Source organism: Siphateles boraxobius, unplaced genomic scaffold (genome assembly GCF_051911475.1).
Source record: "Siphateles boraxobius isolate OS27281-9 unplaced genomic scaffold, OSU_SipBor_1 48, whole genome shotgun sequence".
Taxonomy (NCBI): Eukaryota; Metazoa; Chordata; class Actinopteri; order Cypriniformes; family Leuciscidae; genus Siphateles; species Siphateles boraxobius.
In genome coordinates this window covers 10,312,606-10,339,622 of record NW_027509119.1, presented here as the reverse complement: position 1 = coordinate 10,339,622, position 27,017 = coordinate 10,312,606, and the positions used below count along the sequence as shown (strand labels likewise).

The window sequence follows — 27,017 nt, the reverse complement described above, 5'->3', positions numbered from 1 at the left end:
TCCAAAGCCCTCGTGATCTTCCTTTGAGTCCACATTTTCGTGACGTAACTTCGCTTTGACTGTCGAGTAGAAGCATGCCGCAGAGCTTGAACACTTGTGGGCTCAGTAAAAGTGCCCATCGAAGGCGCATATCGGCTGCAAGGGGGCGCTCAGGAGCACCCTTCTGAAACCTAAAATGACAAATTGGACACCTGCAAGTGCACATGAAGTGTGCCATCGGGGACAGGACCTACGTTTATCTGTTTTAGATAAAACTGAACGTGCTTTTAGCGCCATGCAATAGACATTTCGCTTTGAAAGTGCAAGAAGCAATGCAAAATCATTATGCAAAAATGTTGCCACAGTCTTGTTTTTCCAATGAGCCTGGCTTGATATTAACAACAGAGGCTTATAGGAGCACCACATTTAAAGTATTTGTGTATATGCAATAACGATTACTGAGAGAGAGACAGAGACAGGGAGAGAGAAATCCATGACTCATTTGACAAGAACGCATGAGAATGAATTTTAATCAAGTCAAGTGTTGAGCGTTCATCAGAGCCACACCTAGTTTGTGATATCACATGACTCATTGGAAAAACAGCTATTGATTTTGGCCTATTTGTCTTCATGGCAAACCTTTGGTTTTCTTCGAAAGCTGACACTAAACTGAAGAACTGTCTGGTCTACTCTACAACTTTTTAATAAATTCTTCTTTGTTTAAGTTTACTTATTTTATGTATTAGAAGAACTCAATGACATTGGCGAGCCACCCAAACAACTGCTCTGTGATTATGAACCTTTAAATAAAATGAATACTAATCATTTTGTTTAACCCACATTACTTTATACACATTAATTCTGACGTTATGTACAATGCATGTTTACATGCGATCAGTCAACTAGCTAAATGGACATGTAATAGAGATTGTAAAGGTCAGTGTTTTTGCCTGCTGTGCTACAACTTTGTAGGGGTCCAATGTGAGATTATTAGCTCTGATCTATTCTGACGGGAACTAAAAGGTTCTCCTTATCCTGGTGTCTCTGTATAACACCTGAGAATACACACACATTCATGTGTACATGTGTATCAAGTACATGTGTACTTTCTCTTTCGCCTTTATATATGTGTGTGTGTGTGTGTGTTATAATTAAAGGGTTAGTTCACCCAAAAATTCTGTCATTAATTACTCACCCTCATGTCGTTCCAAACTCATAAGACCTTCGTTCATCTTTGGAACACAAATGAAGATATTTTTGATGAAATATGAGAGCTTTCTGTCCCTCCATTGACAGTCTACACAACTACCACTTTCAAGCTCCAGAAAAGTACAGTAGTAAAGACATCATAAAAGTAATCCATATGAATCCAGTGGTTTAACCTCAATTTTATAAAGCGACAAGTGGTATATTTGCGACAAGTGGTATATTATGCTTTTTTGCGCAAACAAAGGTTTGCGCAAAAAAGCATAATATACCACTTTAACAAAACTTTAAACTCCAACATACAACACTTAAACCATTGGAGTCAAATGGATTACTTTAATGATCTCTTGACTATCTTTCTGCATAGGCTGTCAATGGAGGGACAGAAAGCTCTCAGATTTCATTAAGATCATCTTTATTTGTGTTCTGAAGATGAACGAATGTCTTAGGTTTGGAATGAAATGAGGGTGAGTAATTAATGACAGAATTTTCATTTTTGGGTGAACTAACACTTGAGAATGAGACACAATGAAAAATGATACCATAAAAAGAATCCTTTAAGGTAATAGAATATACCATATTTTTGAACATATTTTTGTTGATGGCATGTTACATTTTGATTGAGAAGCTATGGAATCTTGCAAGTGTGTTATATACTGTACATGTATTTATGGTCCACTCCAAGGGTGTTTACTTGTGTTATTAAGTACATGTCATTCCCCATAACTTAGGAAGAGTTTCAAAGATTAGACGAAATTGTATTGTTTACAAAAATTTATTCATACAAATCTTACAACATTTTTTTTGTTTTGTTTTTTTGTTTCTTACATATATAATGGTGACCTTGTGTGGCTCCCATGTGTTATATTGTACTAATGATCAACACAAGACACAGATTTATCTTAACATTTAAGTAAGGCTTTGGGCACTATATCATTCTCTGCACACCAAATGCGTTTCAAAGTTGAGAATGTTTAATGAATGCTGTACAGATCGCTACAAGACACTATGCATAAAGAAAGAAAAAAAACGGAAAGGCAGGGCCAGGTGGCATTTTGACAAATTAAGTTATGTGAGAAATAGGAGGTGTGTGAGCAGGTGATTGCAGCATTTGGAGGGCCACTAATATGCCATCTGAAATTGGTGGCCATTATAAAGATGAAGCAAAGGCACCCAAGCCGCTTAGCTGTCTCCTGTGTCACAAAGCCTGCAGGAGAATGCAGAATTAAACAGATTGGTTTCACATGTTTGCACATACTAACATGCATATGCAAACAAACATACATTTCACTGACAAGCTTAAGTATATATAACTTGGTCAAAAACTTGCAGGTCCAGAGTAAAGTATGCAAGTTGATTTAACCTCAAAACGTTGCACCATTCTTTTGACCTTTGGGAAATTTCTTTGTCTTGCATGCATAGACGGATCATTACAGAATACCTCTATATGTCATTCCCAACAAGCTCCTATACAGCTGTGAAATTACTGATATTTATAACCACATACAACAGAAAATGGTCACTCTGAACTTCAAGATGCAGAGACACATCTCCAATGACTAACAGCTTTATGGACAAATAACAGACATTTGACATTAATATGAGAAGACTGCAATATGAGAAAGATAGAAAACAGAACAAAGAAAAGAGTGAAATTCTATGAAATATGTAAATACCATATATACACTACCATTCAAGTTTGGGGTCAGTAGGTTTAAAAAAATAATAATAATACTTTTATACAGCAAGGACGCATTAAATTGATCATAAGTGATAGTAAAGACATTTATAATGTCAAATGTTTCTATTTCAAATAAATGCTATCAAAGAATCCTGGAAAAAGGGTCTCCTCAAACATATGAAGCAGCACAACTGGTTTCAACATTGATAATAAGAAATGTTTCTTGAGCAGCAAATCATCATTTTGGAATCATTTCTGAAGGATCATGTGACACTGAAGAATGGAGTAATGATGCTGAAAATTCAGCTTTGCATCACAGGAATAAATTGTATTTTCAAATATATTCAAATAGAAAACATTAATTTGTGATAATATTTCACAATATTCCTATTTATTTTCTGTATTTTTAATCATATAAATGCAGCCTTTGTGAGCATAGAAGACTTCTTTCAAAAACATGAACAAATCTTACCGACCCCAGACTTTTGAAGGTAGTGAAGGTCTGAACCACTGGAATTGATTCTAATGCACATGACACACACATTCATAGACAGGGACTTCAATTCCCTTTGTGAGATCTCAAAAGGGAACAAACGCATGCTCAGTGAAAAGCAGGAAGGACTGGACAGTGTTTAAAAAGAAAAATTGTTTGAAGATGCAGATTTAATTTAAGTTTATAAGCACAGGAAAGAGCTCATTTTTTTCAGATACACATATAGAAGTTAAGGTATTAACATTTGAAAGGTGTGTGCAAGAAAGGAAACCGTGTTGAACGGCTTGTGAGATTTTTAGCCATAGATGACAGTGGGAAGAACTTGACGTGAGTAAAAGAGCGTGGAAGGGACGAGAGGCATTCCTCACCGAGCCGTAGAAACTCACCGGGAATTCAGGAGGAAACTTTCTCAGCCAATCCAATAATAATGCCATAATCTCATCCCCATCCAGGAGCACACCAAAGTCTATGTCTTGTAGCAAATCTAAGTCGTCAGGGCTGTTGTAAATAAAAAAACTTCTTTCTTAATTTCAGGAGTGAAAGAAGGAAGGTATCATTCAATGTAATGATTGTCTTTGAGACTATTTATTTACTCATATTCAGACTGATGTATTTAATAGACAAAGTATCGATGCAAGCATGAATTAATAAACAAACAAACAAATTGTTATTTTGTTCAAACTAAACGACTGGTCCACAAGGCATATCGTTGCATTATCAGGTGCTTCAGTACAAAAGAAAAACAATATTATTATCAAAATATTCGTTTTAATGCCTTTACTTCATACATAAATACATGTTTATAAAGGACACAGGTGCGATCAAATGATCATCATAGTAGTCTTGGTGATGACTAACTTGCTACAAGAGCTGTACATGTACATGATAGTTAGAGACGAATTTGAAAAAGACTACAAATAGGCGAGCCGCCGTCCTTTGCTTCTATATCTCTGTCTATACCTTTTGCCCAGGACCGTGGCCAGATACTTCTTTACGGCCATTTGCTTCCGGTAGCGACTGTAGCTGTCCGTGAAAACTCCGTCCGAGTGACGCTTTGAGAGCGGCTCATTGTCGTCATCTATTGTGGTCCTTCCTCTGTATTAGAGAAAAAGAACAAAGCGTTCTAGAGGCGTTCTAGAACCCATGGTATTACAGAAACACTTGACACTGATTTAGTGAGAAAAAAAGTCTCATTTGTTTGGATTTAAAGGGATAGTTCCCCCAAAAATGAAAATTCTGTCATAATTTACTCACCCTTATGTTGTTTCAAACCTGTATGAACTTCTTTTGTTCTGCTTAACACAAAAGAAGTGTAAAAGGGATCCACTGGAGCCAAGTGTAGATGAGAACCCAAATGCAGTTTATTTATAAATATAACAAGATCAAACATAAAACAAAAGCATGGCTTGGCATGAACTTAAAAACATAAACATGAAAATAACGCAAACCAACAGTGGGACAAAACTTGACAAAGACACATGGCAAACATGAGGGCTTAAATACACAGACTAATGACAAGACAAGGGACCCATGTGAACAATGAAGAGACGATCACATGGGCAAGAGACGGCAGGATCACATGACAAACAGGGAATCACATGACAGACATGGAACATGACATACAAAAATGTGACAGAGACAAGACCAAATCGTGACAAGAAGATATTTTGAAGAGTGACGGTAAGTGAACAGTTTGACGTCCATAGTATTTTTTAGTATGGTGTCCCACGATGGTTTAGTTACAAACATTCTTCAAAATATATTCCTTTGTGTTCAGCAGAAGAAAGCAATTCATGCAGGTTTGGAACAACTTGAGGGTCAGTAAATGATGACACAATTTTCATTTTTGGGTGAACTATCCCTTTAAGTGTACAAATATTCATTAAAAAAATATATTAAGAAAATCATAATCTATTTGTCGCAAAAACCTTGTTTCATTTAGTAAATAAGTTGTATTGTATATATGCTTTTGTATATAAAAACTTTTATAATATATATAAATTAGAATAAGTTTTGTAAAAAAAAAAGTGACAATGTCTGTTCACACAGGGTTCGTTATACGCAAAATATGTTCTAAGAACTTATTTTTCTGTGGAATCATTTAAGGAAACATTCCATTTTATCAGTCTACAAACATTTTGGGATCGTAAGCTACTTTTGAATGTTCTCTGAACATTCTGAAACAATTATTAACATTTAAAAAATGTTACACGAACATCCAACTAAAATGTTTCATGGGAAAAAAAGTTGTATAAACAGTGTACTTTTAGTTCTAATGTTTTGTGAACATTATTTAAGTCCAGAAAACTTTGAGCAAACGTTCCATTAACTTTACTGTACGAACGTTTGATTATAACTAAGATAACCTTTTCCATAACGTTTTTAATCCATAAGCTGATTTTAATGCAAGAACGAACGGAACGCGTCCTGTATGAACGCCCTCTTATTCTTCCAGTAATGAATGTTGATTACTGGATACAAAGTAATAACTATAAATTAGGCATAGCAACTAACCCTAAACCAAATTAGCGTTATTTATTTTTAGAGAGAGCAAGACAGGTGCAGAGAAAGGAACTGTTCTTACCCCACGCGTTTTTCCATCAGCGTATGCAGGTATTTCCGCGCTGATAACTGACCAAGCGCTTTCCTGTAGGCTTTATTAAACATCCCGTCAGCATGCCTTTCCAATCTGCGTGACAAAATGCCAGATTGTACAACGACGTTTCAGGGATGGTTTAAAAAGAGGTCAGTCAGCCTTATAGCTGCAATATTCCCAAATTATAGCACTCGTATAACAAAGATTGGGCAATTCTATTTCGCAATTCAACTCGACACAACTCAAACAAGCAAAAGCCTCCAATGTCTTTGTAACTAGAACAATCACAGTAATAAACAAACATAACTAGAGTATCCCACTTTGGGAATGCCTAGAAAAAAGAATGGGAGTCCGGGTTAGGGAAAAGAATTATCACCTTTTTGAGGTAGGACTATAAAAAGTGTATGCGTCTTCAGCGACTGAAGGAGAGCTTCGAATAGTGATCTGGTCACTGTCAAAGGTTAGATCCGTTAATTCCTTGCCCTCCTCGTCAAATCCTGCAGTCTCCATTCTGTAAGACATGAAGCCATTTCATTCTCAAGTTTATTATTGTGAAGTAGGCTATAAGGCCACTCTCTTTCAAGAGTATTCTTATAAATGCTTTAAATATTTAATTAGCCTAGCTATTTAAATGCATACTAACCGTTAATAACAAAATATAGAAGATACTTCTTGCTTAAGGTAATTAATAGGCTATCAGTGCTATATGTCTTCTTGCTCGTAGGCTATTCCTATTGTAAAATCCGTCATAAGTTGGAAAAGATCAAAAGATTATAGTCGTGTCTTTTAGAATTATTTAGCCTACAATCATATAGCCAAATAAATGAAAGAAAAATTGGTAGCTATAGCCTATTACATTCAAAGCGCGTCACACTTTTGCCTTTTCTTAAATCGTCCGATTCTATGCGAAAAAATAACGCACTCGTACTTATTTATATTAAGCCTATTACTTATTTCTTATTAGGTACACTCTTAAAAATAAAGGTTCCAAATCATGCCTTTGGGTTTCCCATGCAAATAGCCTTTCATTTCATTTTTTCTTTTTGAGTAGAACATTTTAATAATCTGAAGAACCTTTTTCGACTATAAAGGAACTTTTGTGCATTGAAAGGTTCGTCATGGAACAATGCCAATAAAGAACCTTTATTTTCAAGAGTGTATAGCTAACAAAACAAGATCTGTTGAAAATGTGTGACACGTGTCAATAAAACGTGTATCTACGTTTTTTATTTTGATCCAACGGCCTTAATAGACAAAAATCCTGTTTCGCCGTCTAACTACACTACCTGAAATCCACAAGACCATCGATATGATCACCGCGCGTTCGCTGAGACAGATGTGCAGTTTCCGTACCTGATGTTCGGATGGTTCAGAGGCGAACACACGTTGCATGGTACGAGGAGCCCGTAGATAAGGAAGGCAAGAGTCGTTTTGCTGCTCGTCATCATTCTGTAGAATAAAGACATAAATTAGTAGTAGACTTAATCGATTGGAACCATCTAACCGCACACAGACATGTCTTTAAAACTTTAAGTCTTTGAAGCTTCAAACTGTTCTCGCTCCATTCTCTCCTTCTGTTACAGTAGCAGGTGTCTCTGATAGCTCACGGCCTTTTTTTTTTTTAATGATGCTTCAAATGTTCCAACAGATGCACGCTCAAAACAACCCACTTTTATCTCAAATTGAATTATTTTACACAGAATAGCCAGAATCCCACAAATTCACGTTCCTTTCAGAAGTGGTTCACATACCTACGGCTGCTGTCCAGTGGAGGCTGCAGGCTGCAAGCAAGAATGAGATGAAAATCTCAAGCTCGCTGTAATACTCTCTCCTACACTGCTCTTTAAACTTTTCTACGCGTCACACTGTTATCCTTATGAGCACAGCGTATATCCTATTTTTCAGATCCTACATCAGTCGAACGGATCTGAAACGAGCTATCATTTGTCTTCATCTCTCATTATATTATCGCGAGTTTTATCCTCCCTGCCCTTTCTTCTGGACCCTTTTCACTCCCCACTTTAGAGATCTCGTCTACGTCATCCTCCCTACTATGGAGAGATGGAAAGATCACTGTACTTTTCCTTTCTCCATATATGGAGGGAGGGAAAGTCCAGTGATCTCCAGAGGGCCCATTTTATGAAATAAAAAAATATTTACAAAACAAGTATTTGCTGCTTGATTTCAGTTAGTAAATATTTTTGGTAGTAGCCTAGTTATCTTTCTTAATTAGCATTTTCAATATGACATATGTAGTGCGTAACAATTTCTTCAAACAAAATAGCAATCATTTAATAATCATCAAACATTTATTGTTTTTTTAAAATTCCATTTAGTTTAATTTCAATAAAATTGTTCATTTCAGTGCACATTAAACGTGATTCAAAAGGTGTTAAAGATCATATAGACTACAAGATTTAAAATTACCATGAAATCAAAATTGACAGTTCTTGTTTTTTTATGGAAAACTGCTGTAATTTTTTATTATAAATGATTTATCCGTGCACATCATTATTATTATTTTTAATACATGTGTCCTCATAATCTTTAATGAAAATAACTTCATTATTAGAAGAATCATCTTACAGGCTGTTTTGCAAAAGCATCTTAACTTAATAAGTATGCTACATGGTAACGTACTTCTTAAGTTATTTCATGGTGATGTTTTGGGGAAATGCGGTCTTGGGCAGTTGCGGGTTGTTACATTTTGGTTAGGCTTATTTCAAGTACAAAGCATTCTGATATATTTAGGTTTATTTTAGACTTTGTTTGCTTTGTTCTCACTTCAGATCCGAGGCCAGGGTTGGTGTGTGTAATAAGACAGACTTGTGTCAAAATGTGTGAGTGAGTCAAGATTCAAGACCTGTTTCCCTCCCATTTTCATGATCCCTACAGAGAGGAGAGAAACACCTCTGATGCACAATTAAATATATCATTGTTAACCAGTTCGGGCCAGGGGCGTCACTAGACCCATTTTACTGGGGCACGAGCCGCAGTGAAATACCACTGATAAATCCTTATGTGTCAATGGAGATTACAATATGAAGACTTCAGATGAAAAAGTCCATCTAATGTTTTTGTTTAATATCAACATTTTTATCTGGCTCCTATGTATAGGTTTCTACCTAAGTACCAGCATTTCTGAATGGGCTGAGGCTAGGATTTAGTGAGTTTGAAGTGAAAGTATTTGATGAACTAGATGCGGAGAGCATTCACTCAATATTCACTCATTCTCATTTTTGACAGAGGTGGCTTTTAAAATGCTTTTGCATCAGAGGTCTTCATGTACTAACCTGAAAATTCATACACTCATCTGAAATGAACATTCTGTCATTAATTACTCACCCTAATGTCATTCCAAACCCATAAGACTTTAGTTCATCTTCGGAACACAAATCAAGATCTTTTTGATGAAATCTGAGAGCTTTCACTCCCTCCATTGACAGCTATGCAACTGAAACTTTGATGCTTCAAAAAGTTCATAAAGAGATCGTAAAACTAATCCAAATGAATTGAGCGGTTTGGTACAAATTTTCTGAAGAGACTTGGTCGCTTTATATGATGAACAGATTGAATTTAAAACGATTTTGATACAAAGAACGTCTGACTGTATATGAATCATTACACATCAGAAATCAACGATCACAATAATTCTAACAGCCATTAGAATTAACACGGTTACTTATAGGCCTAGGTGATGTGGCATTACTGCCGGGTCCATATCTAATAGTAAAAGTCTGTTTGCAATGCCCGTGCCGAAATTGTGACTGATTTACCAAAGAATCCTTAGTTTTAAATGTACCGAACAAACAAATGATGTTCTACTGAGACGATCACAGATTTAAAAAAGAAAAAAACACTTTCCTATAGCATTAGGATCTCTCTCCTCATCTTACCAATGCGCCAGTGGGCAGGGCCAAAGACGCAATAATGTAGAAGTAGGCGCGGATCTGATTCTGCTCTATTTTGTGATAATGTGACAAAATCCAAAACAAGCCATTTTCAGAGACTGGTTTCAATAAAAGCTGTTTTTGGACCAACGAGAAAGCTTTGCGTTCTTAAACTTAAAGGATATTTTATTAGCACAATGACATTTTACATGTCAAAAGATCAAAGAAAATTTGATTTCTCAATTCATAACACCTTTAAAAGTCATTTTAATTAAATATTGGACAACATTTTAACGCAATGGGAGGAATTGTCAGACGGTCCCATTTTACGAATCATGCATGTGAAAGTGCGTCATTTTTCTATGAATATGCGGCTATAAACATGCATCTATAATAAGCGTTGTCAGTTTTGAGTGAATGTTTCATGTTGACATGCAATAGCTGCATATTGTTAAAACTAATTGTGGTTTTCATATCTGTAAGACTGTCGAGTCAATAGAAAAGGGGCAAGGGAAATCAAATGTCTGGCGATGGTAGACTCTGGAAACTGAAGAGAAATCCCATAAAATAATTATGCTTATGCTCCACAAGCCACTAAGGTCGGCTCTAAACACACACACTAATATATATTTAATTAGAGTTGATTGGTATACTGCGTCAAGTAGTGTCAGTCATAACCTATCCAGTTTTGTCCTGTGTAATAACCTGTTTGCATTTATGGCTCATTTGAACATATGTCTCTGTTTGCCTTAATTAGTCAAATATGCTTGTGTCTGTTCTTTATGAGGTAAATATGACATTTCTTTTATCTACGAGGAAGTGTGCATAACATACTCAACCTGAGTGCAAATTGTTTAAGCAAATAGTGGGGTAATATCATTGTTCAAATTAAAAGGAAATTTGCTCATTAAATTTTGCTCAATTTGAAATTTGCTCAAACATGCTCATTAGACCATTAATCTCTAAGACCATCTCTGTCTTATATATATATATAGCGACTGATTTACCAAAGAATCCACAGTGAAATGTACCGAACAAACAAATAATTCTCTACTGAGACAATCACAGATGAAAATAACCACTTTCCTAGCATTAGGATTCTCATCCTGCAGTCTTGCTAAAGTGAGACTTCAGATGACTCTGAAAGAATCACGAGACATAGACAATGCACCAGTCTTGGCCTCAGGCCGTAAATCGAGGCCAGACGGTGCAGTGGAGGAGCCGATAGCAGCAATCAAACATGCGGACATTGTGGGGCATGTTCAGCAAGGGAAAGGAGGCCTTGGATTAACAACGAGACGTCCAGAGTGGAATAAAGCCAAAGCACCAGAGCTGAGGAAGATGGTAGAAGAGGAAACACGTAGACAGGAGAAAGCAGCATGGTGGGCTAAGGCAGTCTCCCGTGGTAAACAGGGACAGTGGACACGGTGGGATAGGGTGGAGAAAACATCATTCCAACACCAACTAATCTCCATCAGTTGTTGGGTGAAGATCCTGGGTGTGCTCTCTGTCCCAGCCCAGCTTCCATCAAACACAAACTGACAGGTTGTTAAGTCAGCCTCACCCGGGGTGTTACATGTGGCGTCCTGACCAAGTCCTTAATAATAAACCAGATCTTAAACTAGATGGAACTGGATAATATTCTGATTGTTCCAATCCAGTCTGACTTCTTACCTGTAATGCTGCTTGAATCATAATCATACACTGTTCGTTTCGTTGACTGCCCCACCCCCCACCCCCCCACTGAGCCTGGTTCCTTTCCAAGTTTTTTTTCTCCATTCTGTCACCTGATGGAGTTTTGGTTCCTTGCTACTGTCGCCTTTTTTCACCTTTGTTCCTATTGGCTTTTGGCTTGCTTAGCAATATTATTGGTCTGCCTGCATTGACACCATTATATGAGAACTGAGCTGGACGATGACACCACGGTTTTCTCCAGAGCGGCTATGTATATATATATATATATAAATGAACTAAATTAATAACTTTTTTACAACAAAAATAAAACATAACTGAACTTACCTCTGGAGATCAGGTGGGCTCATCAACGAAACATCAGTGAAAGAGGTTGCCCATCTGATGACGGCCTACCCTCCCATATTTGATGACATTCCAGTGTCCCATAATTCCAATCCTATCCTGCAACATCAAAGACCTGCAAATGTCAAGACCAAGGATTTAATTGGTACATCCTCGCACATGAAGGATGTTTACATCTCATCCTGTTTAAAAACTGTGATTATTTGAGTGTGCTGTATGCAGATGAAACTGAATATACTAGTTGAGAGTTGGGTTATTCATTTGTATATGCAGTAATAGACAATTATGAAATCAGTAAGGTTTTGTACAATTTATAACAACTTGGTGTACTGACAAGCCAAATGACTACTTGGTGATGTGTATCACTCCCGTCGTTAAATGATGCATATAAACAACAGGATTTCAGATTTTGGTCATTTTTGTCACTCACTTGTTTAACTAAAAAGTTAATTGAAAGTCATGCATGGCATGATGCTTAGTACATACTACAAAATATCTTTATTGTCTATACACTCTTAAAGGTTCCTATTGGGGGATTTTACCTCTTTTTCTAGGCCAATCTATCAGTAAGTTAATTTATTCCAATGTACATGAAGTCTTGAAAGTACTGAAGTACCAGTACTCGGTGTTGTAGATGAGCATATACATGTGTTGAATGTTTAGCATTATGTTTATTTTTGTGTATACAATAGTTATGAAAGCTATTGTATTCAAATAATGCAGAACTCCATTTCTCTTCTAAATATATAATTAAAAGCCAAAAGGGGGCAGCAAAGTTGAAGTAAAAAGCTGATAATTTGCTAAGCATGTTTTGTCATGTGTAACTCTGCTCTGAAGCGCTTGCCCAAAGTTGAACTAGATTTAAGTGAAGGTTGAGGCAGATTTGCAAAATGACATTCGTAGATGCAAGAACTTGATGCTTCCGAGTCAAATGGTGTTAACTAATAAGTGAAATGTAAAAAAAAAAGTCACTTCAACCACATATCACTTCAATTAAAACATTAATTTGGTCCTAAGAATATGGCTGTATTTGGGTGGGGGTTTACCTCTGATCTGTTCAATGACTGATGCCAACCAACGATGGGATTGGTAACCAAGCTGGTAGAGTTTCACCCACATCTCTCGGTCATGCTTTCATCTCTAGGGTAAACTGGCTTATCATGTTCATCATTAGTCTGTTAGTGAGTTTTTTTGCAATTCAAGTTTATCTTGTTTAGTTCTTTGTGTGTAAAGGTCATTGCAGGTGATTGGTATTGGAGTTGCCACTAGAGAACAGTTGAGTGTGATTTTCTTTTCTCAATTGTTATTGAACTTCATTGAACTCTTATTCAACTATTGAATAGTTCAACATAATTCAACATAGTTCTGACATAATTTACCCTCATGTTGTTACAATTCTGTACGCATTTCTTTCTTTTGCTGAACATGAGAGGGACAAACCGACATATTTCCAAAATTAACTAGTTGGTGGTTTGTCTGAACAGCTAATCAACTAAATTTGACTAATGTTTGGTCAAGAAAACTAGTTAACAAAATAAACTGCTAATAAAATAAAATGCACATGAAATGGTTAGAAATTTAGCAAAATCTATTAAAATTAATACGAATGAATGAACTCAGCATGTGCCCCACAGATCAACCACGCAATGACCTTTGCAGAAAATAGTCCAAATTGACATCCACTGTTATAACTCCACAGACCAAAATTTTGGGGGACAAGTAATTTTAAATTCACTCTAAAATGTTAAATTAAATCTATATTTACAATATAACCACTTTGTGTTAAAAATGTTTTATTGCTGCAATTAAATCCTAGGATTCCTCTCATGTATGGTGCAGGGGGCAGATTTTTACATGAAATCTCAAACTCAATTAAATATGTATTTTAAAACACAAATGTTCACTGCAAAGTACAAATATGCAACCCTTTTATTATTTATTGGTATTTAAAGATTATTTCAAACATTGCAAAGTAGAAAAACAACACTTGCCACTGCCAGGGTTCCGACACATTTACAATCTCAAAATTCCATTGCTAAAAACTATTCCATTTTCCAGAGTAAAATTTCTAAACATCTCTAGAATTTTCAGACCATATTCAACATTAAGGCATATTCAATACCGAGACCAACTCTGAGTTCTCACTCTCTTCTCTCTGATGGCAAATTGAGACACACATGTGAAAATGCCCATCTCAGAGAGTATTCAGATAAATGCAAAAGAAAGAAAATGCTTGTTTTGTGAAAGTATTGGTGACAGCTTTTTTCCATACCTTCCCAAACTGCATAGGAACCCAATGACCCTTGTCATGCATCAACTAGATCACAGTTAGACAAATAGCAAATCATTAAAGGTAGGTTGGTTGACTAGGCAGTACTCTTTGTAACACCTCATGGTTTGCTATTTACAATCAATCGGATGTCAGCATAAATATAGAATGAAGACAAATCTATGTAAATGTTGGTCAAAATCATGTTAATATTTTTCAAATAAGGAAAAAGTAACACGTTCGTTTATTTTACACAATTTTTAAAAGACGATTATAAGGTCTAAACAGCCATTTGCATTTTGATTGAAGGATGGGGGTCATAGTCATAGATCTCAAAATCCTCCGCAGAAAAGTCATTAATTTGTTCAACTTTGCGTTTGATCTTGAGTTTGGGGAACGGACGTGGCTCTCGCTGAATCTGTGGGTACAGGACATGTTAGAAACACTTTACACTGTAGATAAGTACACACACCATTATGTCACAATTTCCCCTGTGTCTTGTGTTCTAGGACTTTTATTTTGAAGTCAATTTTACGTTTTCAATGTTCCCGTTGTTCACTTCCTGTTGTTTGTTCCTGTTTGCCCTTGTTTCTATAGTTACCCTTGTCTGTTTCCATGGCAATTTTTACCCACACCTGTTCCTTGTTAGGCTTTTGTTGCCCGGTGTATACATATACCCCTGCGTTTCAGTTGTCTTTTGTTGGTCGTTGTCTTTACATAAATTGTTTATAAAGCTGTTGTGTTTCTGTTCCCTATTTGGACTCATTTTTTCACTGTTAGGATTGTCATCGTCATGACTGTTTGGATTATCTGGCTAATCTTTGTTTATATGTTTGTTTAATAAACTATTGTTGCAAACAGATCCTCACCTCTCCTCTTCCCTACACAACTGTAACAAATATTTTCATAATATATAGATATATTGATATTGGAATTGTATTTGTACAGTTATAGATGGGTGAAGGTGAAATCATTTAACAATGAAAGTTTAATTTAAAAATACCAACAGAAATCCAAATACCTATTAAAGATACTAAAGATAAGTAGATCCCCAGAAGTAACTTCCTACAGTTATTTCTTAATTATTTATCATCAATTTCTTACATGGACTAGAAGAATTATCCTTCCTTTCCTATATCTATATGCCCTAATATTTTGAGAAATGAGAGAGGAAAAACACACAATACACTTTTTAATGGGGTGCACTTTGCCTTTTTCACACCACGTTAGATGAATGCAGATAGATTAGTTGTATGGAATTTATGAAACATACCTGCTCTTTCAAGGGCTCAATGTGGTTGGTATAGATGTGGGCATCACCTATAGTATGCACAAAATCTCCAGGCTAGGGAAAATAAAAATGAGGACAAAATATATTCAGCGGGTTCAAGTTTGGTTAGTCTGTCCATAAAATAGTATGAATACAGATTTCACAAGCTATGATCTTCATGAAATTGTAAGGCACAAATGTTAAATAAAATTAAATAAAACTAAATTTGATATATATATATAAATATATATATATATATATATATATAAATAAATATATATATATATATATATATATATATACACACACACACACACACACACACACTTACTTCCTTTGTGAAAAAATTGTGTGTTTAATTGTACCTGATGTGCATTTGAAGTGTACTTTAAATAGTTATTTTAAATAAATAAATATATATATATATACACATACATACATACATAAGATATACCCATTTGCAGATAATATAATATTAATGAAATAAAAGCCAATCAGTGTACTTAAAGTACACTAAATTGCCAATTTATCATTACAAAAGTATAATAACAAATAAATGCTTATTCTAAAGTTAAGCTAACTGCATAAAAATTTAAACTATAATACTTGGGCTGTCACAATTCCTCAATTAAATTCGAGTACTCAAATTTAAAAAAATTCTCGATTGCAATTTACCCATGTTGTTTAATAACCGGCAAAATACAGGAAGTGGCGCATTCTACGGACGAGAATCCATGAACTGCATTATTAGACTAGATTATTATATATTACTTTTCTAAGGCAACACGACATATTATAATAACCATTTAAAAATACAATACTATAGCATAGTGCTATTGTGAATTCACAATGACTGTGATTCAATTAAATAAATATATGCCCTGCGGGTTTAATATATATATACGCTTCAATTATTTATATGCGTGTAGGTTACGTGCGTCTCGGAGTGGCTCTGTTCACAGTAAATGCTGTTCCACATGAACTCTTATCATTTACATGCGTGGAGCGCGTCTTAAACTCCATCTCTGCATATGCTGTGAGTTTGGGTTGCTTATAACGTTGATCTGGGAACGCATTGTGGCCATTTCATCAGATTTCCAAGGTAAATAATTTATAAACCTATGCTAACATATATCAATATATTTTTAAATATGCAAACTGTTGATCGTGATTTCAAAATAAAAGTCTAAACCCCTCGCTCTGCGTTTCCACGTTTTAATGTCCACATATTCTTGTTCAAGAAATTGCAGGAGCTCATAGAAAAGTGGTCAATATTAAAGATGAAATGACCATTTGAGATAAATATCATTTGGCTTATATTGAAAAAGGATTTGATCTGCTGTAAAATGTAACAAAACCAGGCCGTTGGTGCCCTCTGCAGGCATTTGTTATAATACAGAATGTACATAAGATGATTGTGTATGGTAAATAATGTTTTTTAACAGAGTTGTTCTATAAAACCATAATTACTTGTTTTCGAATGCATTTTACTTTAAAATGTATTTTAAGAAATTTTAAAGGCTAAGGGTCTTTGCTTCGGTTGATTTTTACTACCACAAAAAATAGATTACTCGTATTTTCATTTAATTTAAATTTGTCAGAAAACATTACATTCCGTTCACACTCAAGAATATTCTTTTAGGGTGTGTTAACACTTGTAGTTTGGTTCGCTAGATACCAAACCTAAAGGCATAGGGATATGTTCACAACCTGATTAGTCGGCTTTTATTATATATATATATATTTCGCAACCGAACATCCAAAACAAGGCTGCTGTGTGCGGGGCTAAATGCGCTCGTTGTATGTGCGTAGCCTACATATGATGGTATTTTGACCAGCTAAGAACTTGAAGACATTATAAAATGTGTAAAGGAGTCAAAACAGCGTCACACACACAAACAAAGATCTGCTGCGAAGAGACGCGGTTCTGCCTGTACATGTGCCTGTGAATGGCAACATCGCGACTATGGCGAGAAAAAACAGATATGCTTCAGCGTTCTGTCCTTTCGAGGGTCGCATCTTGTGACGTCAAGTCCTGTTTTTGCCTCGTTTACATGTCTTTGGTCCGTGTTACGTTCATATTTCATTCAAACCGCACTAGAGTTTGTTTGGGAGCGGACTAAGACCAATCTTTTCAGCAGTCTTGGTACGCTTGTTTGGTGGCACCAGGGTTCGGATGGCACGTACCAGGGTTTGTTTTAATCGAACCAAACATGCCAAATGTAAACACCCTTATAGTATATTTCTTCCATAATAAGTGCTCTTCATAAGTATGCTTACGTGCACTTTTTGTGTTACAAGGTTTGGTACACAAACCAAAATTTCCATATTGAGGTGTAATAAATAACTCTACTGATATACATCTGTATACTACATATCTGTTCAAGTTTCTAGTTTTCAAAACAATATTAAAGGGTTAGTTCCCCCAAAAATGAAATCTCTATCATCAATAAAAATATCTTCCTTAGTAATCTGAAGAAAGACATGAGGGTGAGTAAATGATGACACAATTTTCATTGATGGGTGAAATAACCTTTTAAACGTCCATAATACTTAACTGACAAGAGTAGGTATTTAAATGGTTGTACGTTGCATCAAATCATTCATAATCATGGATTTTGTGATGAATAAATGTAAGGGATAATATACACTCATCTGGTACAGTATGCAGGAAGATGCCTTTTTACAGATAATAGGGGTGTAACAAAACAAAAAACTGACGGTTCAGTTCTTCCCAAAGTTTTGACGCTTCGGTTCGGTACGGTTCGGTAGGGTGGAGTTCAGAAAGCTAAAATTGGTTTATGTTTTTTTTAAACAGTGGTTTAATGAAAAATTGTGTCTTTGTCTTTAAATACATTCAAATTACAATTAAACGTTTTGCAAGGATTTTAAAAAAAGATCTGCTAATGTTGTAAACTATATGGACATTACTATAACATTAAAGGTTAACATCAGACCCTAGACTTTTAGCCTAAATTCAGATACCATTTATTTTTTTGATAATAATCAACACCCAACACATTGTATGAAAACATGTAAACTGAACATAAGGCAGTTTTTGCATTTAACATAACTTATGTTTTTACTCTAATTTGTTATTGAAATATAATAATTTACAGTTGCTGTCATTTTCATTAAAGATATTTTAAACATACATGCTATGTGACAAAGCTGTTTTATCTGTGTCTGTACGCCATGAGAGAATCGCGATACGTATCGTGGGTTCTGTATCGCGGTTTTTAGGTTCGGTTTGAATATCGTTACACCCCTAACAGATAATCAGATTTTGAAATATGTTCACCTTGAGTCCAGTGATGTGGGCAATCATGTAGGTGAGTAGTGCGTAGCTGGCAATATTGAATGGCACACCCAGACCCATGTCACCAGATCGCTGGTACAGCTGGCACGACAACTCACCGTCTGACACATAAAACTGGCATAATGCATGGCAGGGGGGCAATGCCATCCTAGGGATATCTGTCAATAAAATGGATCAAATTGTCATCATGCATACATGTCAAATAAAACAAAATTAGATGAAAAACTAGTAACACTTTACAATAAGGTTTCATTAGTTAACTTTAGTTAACTACATTAGTTAACAAAATAATAATAATAATGAGCAATACTTCTACAGCATTTATTAATCTTAATGTTTCAGCATTTACTAATACATTATTAAAACCGAAATTTGTTAATATTAGTTAATGCACTGTGAACTAACATGAAGAAACAATGAACAACTGTATTTTTATATATGTAAGAAGTGTATAGTTGTTAATGTTAATTAATACATACAAATAAGACCTTATAGTAAAGTGTCACCAAAAGACTTAAAGTAACTTTTTTTTTAAATGACTTAAACTTAAATATTTGACTAACTTAAACTCAAAGTAACTTTTAAACTAAAACCTTAGAAACTAACTGAACTAGTTACTATAATTGCTAAAACTACATTTATTGCCAGCCAACTAAAATTAAAACAAACTATTACAAATCATTTTGATAACTAAAACAACAGTGAAATAAAATAGATGAAAAAAAAAAGAAATTTAGAAACGATGCCTCAGCAACTAACTGAAAAAATAAAAGGTAAATAAAACTTAATAAATGAAAGCTAAATAGAAATATAAAAAAAAAAAAAAACTAATAAAAATGATAAAAGCACTTAATTACCATCCTAAAATTTAAATTAAATGAAAACAAACCATAAATAAAAGCAAATTCTAAATATGAATAGATACCATAGAAGTATATAAATTATATTAAAATAACACTGCTGGAAGGTTATAAATTTTATTGAGACCTTTGGGGTTCCAAGCACACATGATGATCCTCCTGTCTTCTGGGTTTGACTTGATGGTGTCAATCACATTCTGTAACTGGTCAACACCTTTCCCGGAGTAATCTTCATAGAGAGATGAAATCATAGCCTAGCTTAGACACAAATTCTTACCATACATTCATTAAAAGAAAAGTCAAATTTCACGAGTCTCTGAGTTAATGAGGTCTTAAATACTGCATGAATAATAATCAGTGTCTACAGTCACCAACACTATGAAACCTAATGGCTTGACCTGCCCTGATAACAATTATACAACAATTTAATTTTAAAGTGCCACTATTATGCTTTTCAGATATAACCTTTCATGTAGTGTGCATTGCAATATAGTTATTTGTGAATGCAAAAGGTCTGCAACGTTTTAAAGATCAAAGTGCAGATAAATGGAGTTATTGTCTCCCAAAAGAAAGAGCCGATTCTGAACAGATGCCTGAAACGAGTCATCAGTAATTCCAGTCTTTCTTCCTGCATGAACCCATGTAAGTTTGTAATAATTTTGCATAATGCCCATGTATGGTATTCCTTGGTTGCCCGTAAACAATGTCTACTTTGAACCTGCTCTCAAACACTGTAATTTTGAGAAGACGCAGTGTTGAGCGCTGTGAAAGCAAATCCACTTTGCATGCACTTCCAAAGGAAGTGAACTCTGGCTCGAATTAATACAGTAAAACCGACGTCATCGTTACTTCGTTGAGGAAGCCTCCAGAGCTGAAATAGAGGAATGGTAATGAGCAGTTTGTTTCCAACCATAGACTGTATAAAACAATGGACATATTGTCCGTGAAGTCACCTGTAGGTTTCTGAAGAGGCCCAAAAGTGGGCGGAGCCGACCATCGCCATCCTGGCAGCGAGTCATTGTGCGTCACTTTCGGATAAACGAAAGTGGGCAAAGAGCCGGGATTAGCTGAGGTGACGGCTAACAGACGAAATGGCTAGTAGTGACAGTAGCGGCAATCCACCAGTCCCTGAAGTGGCCACGGACTTAATTATGCAGAACTTTTTCAGAGTTTAAAAAAAAATTCGCCCACTCACAGTTGTCATGGAGTGACAAACCACTTTTTGTACCAGGCTGTAGGGGTGTGCGATACATATCGTCATTGTCGTTTTAACGATGTGCTATTTGACATTATCGAGTATAGCCCTCACACACACATGCATACTCTACTTGATGTAGTCTTGTAGATAAGACTAGTGATGGTGCGCATTTAGAGTGCACGCTTTCACTGCGTGATTTAGTCATTATTTATATCATTTAGTAATAAATATCACAAGAGTGCAGTTTCTCCAAATAACGTCATATTGATTATATACAAGTTTAATAAACAAGTTAATATTAAGTGACGTACATTTTAGACACCACATTGCCTGTTTTTGCTTTATTCCACCAACGAAAATTGTTCAAAATAAAAGCCACACACGGCGGTGTTTCCTTACTGAGTGAATCAGCTTTTTGAACGAATCAGTTGACTAGGATAGATTACCTACTAGTAGTTTCAATTTCACATTTCAAAGTATCTTTTCTTGTTTTAAATAATTTTAAATAACAAAATGAATCTTTGCAATATTGAATTTTGATGATACTCATTTCACTTAATTGGTAACAGCCCTATTGGGTCTTATTTTTATAATTGAATTTGCTACAATTTATGAAATTGACACAAAAGAAAATCAAAATCTTTAGGAGTCGGCTGTCCACTACAGTCCTAAACCTGCCAGTCCTAAAAAGTACCAACACAATAAACACACTCAGCAAAATTTCGTCTAATGATCGTAGGTAGCCATGTAATAAGCGGGGTAATGTACAGTAGAGCGAGGCGGTTGTTCTAGCGAATACAACTCAGACAGGCTTTTAGGACCCCGACGCGAAGCAGAGGAGCCTGTCTCTAGCGGCCAGTTGAATTACATTTTAAGTCACTTCCGTGATTCAAGAGAGAGACCGGGAAGGTTGCCGCTTGTTTCCAACATGCACTGTAAGCAGTAGACCAATCAAAACAGACTAGGTCATCTGACCAATCAGAGCAGAGTAGGCTCTCGGAGAGGAGGGGTTTAGAGAGTAAAGGCCAGTTCACACCAAGGGCAATAAAGATAACAGCACAGAGAAACGATATTGTTGAAATCACTTTCTGGTTTTGCCAGTGACACTTTTGATATATTTATTAGTTATTTTTTATATGACGTGACTAAATGAAAGAACAAAGTCATTAGGGAAGATTATGCAACAGTATTTAGAACATGCAATGCAAACTAGTTTAGTTACAGCTCAAATGTATCATTCTCATTCTATAATTCACCCTGCCTCCATTACACATCTTTGTCAGACAAGTGTTTGATCACAACATTTGAGTGATCATGGCAAAACATGTGTAAAAAATATATTTTCTGTTTATGTATACTGTATTATATGTTCAGTACCAGTCAAAAGTTTGTATACACGAATGGGAAAGTGTGTGCAAACTTTTGACTGGTTCTGTACTATAATATATGCATAAATAATATTGCTACTGTATTCTAATACACACAGAAATAATATCGGCCAATATATTGTTATCGGGCTTTTCATACTCGCTAATATCGGTATTGGCCCCCAAAAATCCATATCGGTCGGGCTCTAGGGTATTGTATTGCTTATAGTTACACCAGGAGGCGGCGACAAGCGAGTGTTTAAAAAAAAGTGTTTGTCATTGAATTGTTCATTTTAAAGATTTATTCACAAACACTGATTCATCCAATAACGAAACAACAAGTCTTTATAAATGAAACATTGACTCCATTAAAATTCTTTTTTTTTAGTTCAAATTAATATATTTTTAGATGGACAAAAGCAATGAGTATTTTGTCAAACCCTAGATGGCCTGATTTTTTTTGTGGAGTTGTCTAATGTATTTTCTTTTCTTTTTAGAATCGTGATCTTAATTTTACACAAAAAAATTGTGATTTCACAATTTCAGAATTGGATTCTGCTCTATTGATATAAAAGTTCCAGCCCTAGAAAAATCCTTGATCAAACCAATTCAGACACTGTGAGAAAAGAGATGTTGCTGCAATTTATATTATGAGAAAATTAAAGGAGACATAACATAAAAATCTGACTTTTTCCACGTTTAAGTGCTATAATCGGGTCCCCGGTCCATCTACCAAACCAGAAAACATGAAAGGTGAAAGCAAGTAAATTTGTTTTGGTACGCCTTTCTCTGGAAGCATGTCAAAAAATAAGCCGATCAGATTTCACTCCCCTTCTGACGTACAGTAGGAAGATGATCTTATTATAATATCACTGCCCCTTAATCTGCACGTTTACACCCACGGCGCCGCCATTTGGTTTTCCCAAGTGACAATCGTGTAACCAATTCAAACACAATGACAAAAGTTGGAGCAAAGCATGCAAACTGTTCTGTCGTTGCTGCACAGACGAGCACTGAGCACTATTTGAAAACAAAAAAAAGTCACAGCTGTCTTATAAAGACCTCATTTATGAGGGTACACACAAAAACTTTTTTTTGAAAAACAAAAAGCACGATTTTGGTCACACCCAAAAAGGGGCAACTTTGACAAGCTATAATAAATATTCTGGGGGGTATTTTGAGCTGAAATTTCACACCATAGATTTATAATACATCCTGTGAAAAGGGCATAATGTGTCACCTTTAAAGTGTATTTTGATCTCAGATGCATGTAAACATATTGTAGGAGACTACAAAACAAAATCAGGAACCTATAAAATAGCATAATAGGGGGGACTTTAAAATATAGTTTACGGTGTTTAAAATATAAAATGTTAATAATTCAGTATACATTGTTGCTATATGTAAACTGTATATATATATATATATATATATATATATATATATATATATATATATATATATATATATATATATGGATAGTTACCAGTGTGCATGTCATTGTATTCAGCTCCAAAGTGCCTCCACTGAAAGCCATACACTGGACCCAGGTCTCCTTCCTCACGATCAGTAAAGCCATTTTTATCCAGAAACTCCCTGGAGCCATTAGCATCCCAGATTCTCACCCCTTTTTGTGACAGCTCTTTGGCATTTGTTGAACCCTGAGATGGATGAACAAAAAGCAAAAAAAAAAAAAAAAAAAGCGAAATGAACAAAAACCGAAGAAAACATATATACTGTCTGTATACAGAAATAAGATGCAATTTTTTTTAAATATTTTCCTACTGTACCTTGATAAACCACAGCAGCTCCTCCACTATGGCTTTCCAGAACACCCTTTTGGTCGTCAGCAAAGGAAACTGATCTGCGAGGCGCATGATTAAACCGATTTTTGAATTATAATAACATTTCAACAGTAGTTGATCCTTTAATCCTATAAAGCCTTCTCTCAAATGATACATGTCATTTAATATTTCAAGATGAACACTTACTGGACTGAATTAAGCGTCTTAGGTTTAGGCTACTTGATTATCAACATTTTTTTTTTTTTTTTTTATCCTGTTAAAATGCGAGTATCATATATGATACATTAGGTTTTTGAATAACATTCATTTGTTCATCTTTCAATCATCATTGTATTGCATTGGATTTATTAAAACTATAGAGCTTTGATCATAAACTAAGATCATAAAATAAATTAAGACATAATTATATAGATATCGCTCTCTCTATATTGCCTATTGTATACAATATACTGTATACATATTTATTTCTATACTGACAACTGAGGCTCACCTCTGAGACTGTATCTCGCCTGTACCCCGAACACAGATATCACCCCGGTCCCTGTTCTGTCGTTTTTGCCCTTTCCCTCCTGCAGAATGTACTCGACCAGAGTCAAGTAACCGCCCTCGTCACACAGAGTAAAGTATTTTTTTCCTCCGCCTGCACATTTTCTATTGTTTTCTACGTCAGCACAATGCCCATTTGTCATTTGCACTTCGGCGTTCGGCATTTTCTTCAGTTTAAGATTAAATTCAAATGTAAAATTAACATGAACTAACAGACAAATTCTGCAGGTTCATAGATTCCCGCTCACGGATGTGACCTTATCTTATAGAGAGCCTAAGTCCCTCCCCTTCCGGTGGACCACCATGGGACCTTATTTCGGAAAAATAATATATGGTAGTCAATGGCGTTTTATTTTTCCCCTGAATTACACATATTATGTTTGTCAATTTAAAAGATACATTTTAAAGTCAAGAACGTCGCAGTTTGATGTAAAACTGTTGAGGTATAGAGCATCACAGTCCCGCCCACAGCCGGTGCCGGAAGTAAGAATTCAATACAATTTCTCCATTGACAGTTGGGGTAAAAGCCATAAAAACGTAAACATACATGGTAGACTTAAACCAGCTACGGCTAAGTACAATTGTACTAAGCAATTGTATATGCTCATATAAACGCCAAAAATTCATGGGGCACTAACCTTGTTTTTAGATAAATGCCTTTTATTCGCGATGTCTTGGATAAGTACTTCATTACCCACAATCCGGAACAGTCCCATAATCCCACAGTGATGTTCTTCTATGGGACCATAGTGGGACCATATCCCACTGCTGTCATGTTCTTCTATGGGACAGACAGCGGCGATTAAATTATTGAACGGTAAATATAAAATAAAACACAATCCCAAGTACTTTTTCAGCTGTTACTGCATTATTGCATTTAGTTAATGTCAGTTTTGCATTTGGAGAGGCAGGGTGACAACGGAATACTGTATATTACTTAGATAAGTTTAGATAAGTTAGGACTTTTTTGGTGGGAAAAGCTTAGTGTTCATGTTCGCATGGGTACGCGACAGAGCTTTCCGTTAAAGATGACGAAGTAGTATTTCCCGAAGCTTGCCAACTCTTTTGCTACACACTCAAAAGTATGTACTTTTTCTTCACAAAAAGAGTACATACTTTTAGGTCGTAGTATAAGTAGGCGAATTGGGACGGAGCCAAAGACTACATACAAACCAGAGAATGTCTACAAACCCAAAAGGCGCGTATGTGACGTCATATCTTCTTCTTCTTCTTTTTGGCGGGACCATGACATGTGCATACTGCCCTAATGCCAGCTACGATACTGGAGTGTGTAAATCCAGTTTCGTGTAAAAATTGAAGTAGGCTATGCCATAACAACTTCCATTGATGAGTTTTGATAAAACATTCTTTAAGTTCTTTATGTACATGAACTAACAAATAAACAAAAAGTTTACTACATTTATAAGCTTATATGTTAATTTTACAAATGTTGATGTTAACTCACAGTGCATTAACTAATATAATAAATACAACTTTTGATCTTAAAAGATGTGAGATTCGATTATCATTAGTGTTGTATACGTATTTTCATTGTTAGTTTATTAACTAATGTAGATTTACCTTCATCGTTCAGCTATTTCATATCTTTGAATTCCTCTGAGCTGGGATCAGTTGATCCTAGTTTTTCTAAATTTGGAAGTGAAGTGTATATTTCTATTAAAACGTCATGTTGTTTTACTTGTAATTTTTCTTAATTTGATATGGCTGCAGCTCCATATAGGCTGTAGTAAATACAATCATAGATCTCAGCAGTTCAAAACCAGATACATCTTGTTAGATTTTGCAAATTTTTACACTTTGTTTTTCAATAGTCCTCTGTTCTATATGCGTTCTCCACTTTTTTATAATTTCAGGTCATGGTTAATTATGTGGCCAGCCGATAACATTTAACCCGATAGTTCACAAAGATGTAACCCTCATCCTTCCCTCACACTTTGTAACGTTTCCCTGGCGGGTCAAAATGACCCGAAGTCCTAAAATTATTTTTTTGTTTTTGTTTAGAAAGCTTATTTTATTTCAAAATTTCAATGCAACTTTTTTGGGGATACTTTTTGTTATTTTATATTTACCTTTAAATTACTACTAGATTTGATCAATAAATAATAAATAAATAGTTATTAACTATCCCTCACATTGTTTTAACTTAAAACAAAATAACTCACAATTTCATGCCTAACCCTTTTAATTCCGCTCAAAATATCTTACATCGGATGTCTGCTGAAAAAAATAATATAACATGATATTTCACGATTCTTGCCACTAGGTGGCCTTATAGCTCTATTTGGACAAATGAGCTGTTCCGTTGGCTCCTGAAGTCAGTTTTTCTTCAGTAAACACTCTTTTGTTAATGTTTTAGCATTTTTAGTTTGAATTTTGAGCATTTTTAGGTTTTTCTATGTGTACTGAAGCATTCCTCGCATTCCATTAATTCCTATAGGGGTCAAACTGAACTAGGCTAAACTTTTTTTAAATTTCAACCA

General features: G+C 35.3%; 2 protein-coding genes across 3 annotated transcripts; both read right to left on the bottom strand.

Moving 5' to 3' along the window:
• Positions 1-1,944: 1,944 nt before the first annotated feature.
• Positions 1,945-7,948, bottom strand: adcyap1a (adenylate cyclase activating polypeptide 1a). 2 transcript variants are annotated; one of them, XM_077202101.1, is made up of 8 exons: positions 7,707-7,940; positions 7,309-7,404; positions 6,332-6,466; positions 5,944-6,048; positions 4,320-4,454; positions 3,746-3,857; positions 3,339-3,388; positions 1,945-2,392 (listed from the first exon to the last, which is right to left on the bottom strand). In XM_077202101.1, exons 2-8 carry the CDS (start codon positions 7,401-7,403, stop codon positions 2,368-2,370), a joined length of 657 nt encoding a protein of 218 aa, XP_077058216.1. In that variant the 5' UTR covers position 7,404; positions 7,707-7,940; the 3' UTR covers positions 1,945-2,367. The 2 variants fall into 2 exon arrangements, with proteins under 2 accessions (XP_077058216.1, XP_077058217.1); XM_077202102.1 differs by lacking the exon at positions 3,339-3,388 and having other exon boundaries at positions 7,707-7,948.
• A 5,845-nt stretch (positions 7,949-13,793) lies between these two features.
• On the bottom strand, positions 13,794-24,801 carry tyms (thymidylate synthetase). Its single transcript, XM_077201890.1, has 7 exons — positions 24,461-24,801; positions 23,956-24,029; positions 23,652-23,826; positions 19,728-19,829; positions 18,723-18,898; positions 15,425-15,496; positions 13,794-14,569 (listed from the first exon to the last, which is right to left on the bottom strand). The coding sequence occupies exons 1-7, from the start codon at positions 24,678-24,680 to the stop codon at positions 14,432-14,434; spliced, it is 957 nt and encodes a 318-aa protein (XP_077058005.1). The 5' UTR covers positions 24,681-24,801; the 3' UTR covers positions 13,794-14,431.
• Between the last annotated feature and the right edge of the window lie 2,216 nt (positions 24,802-27,017).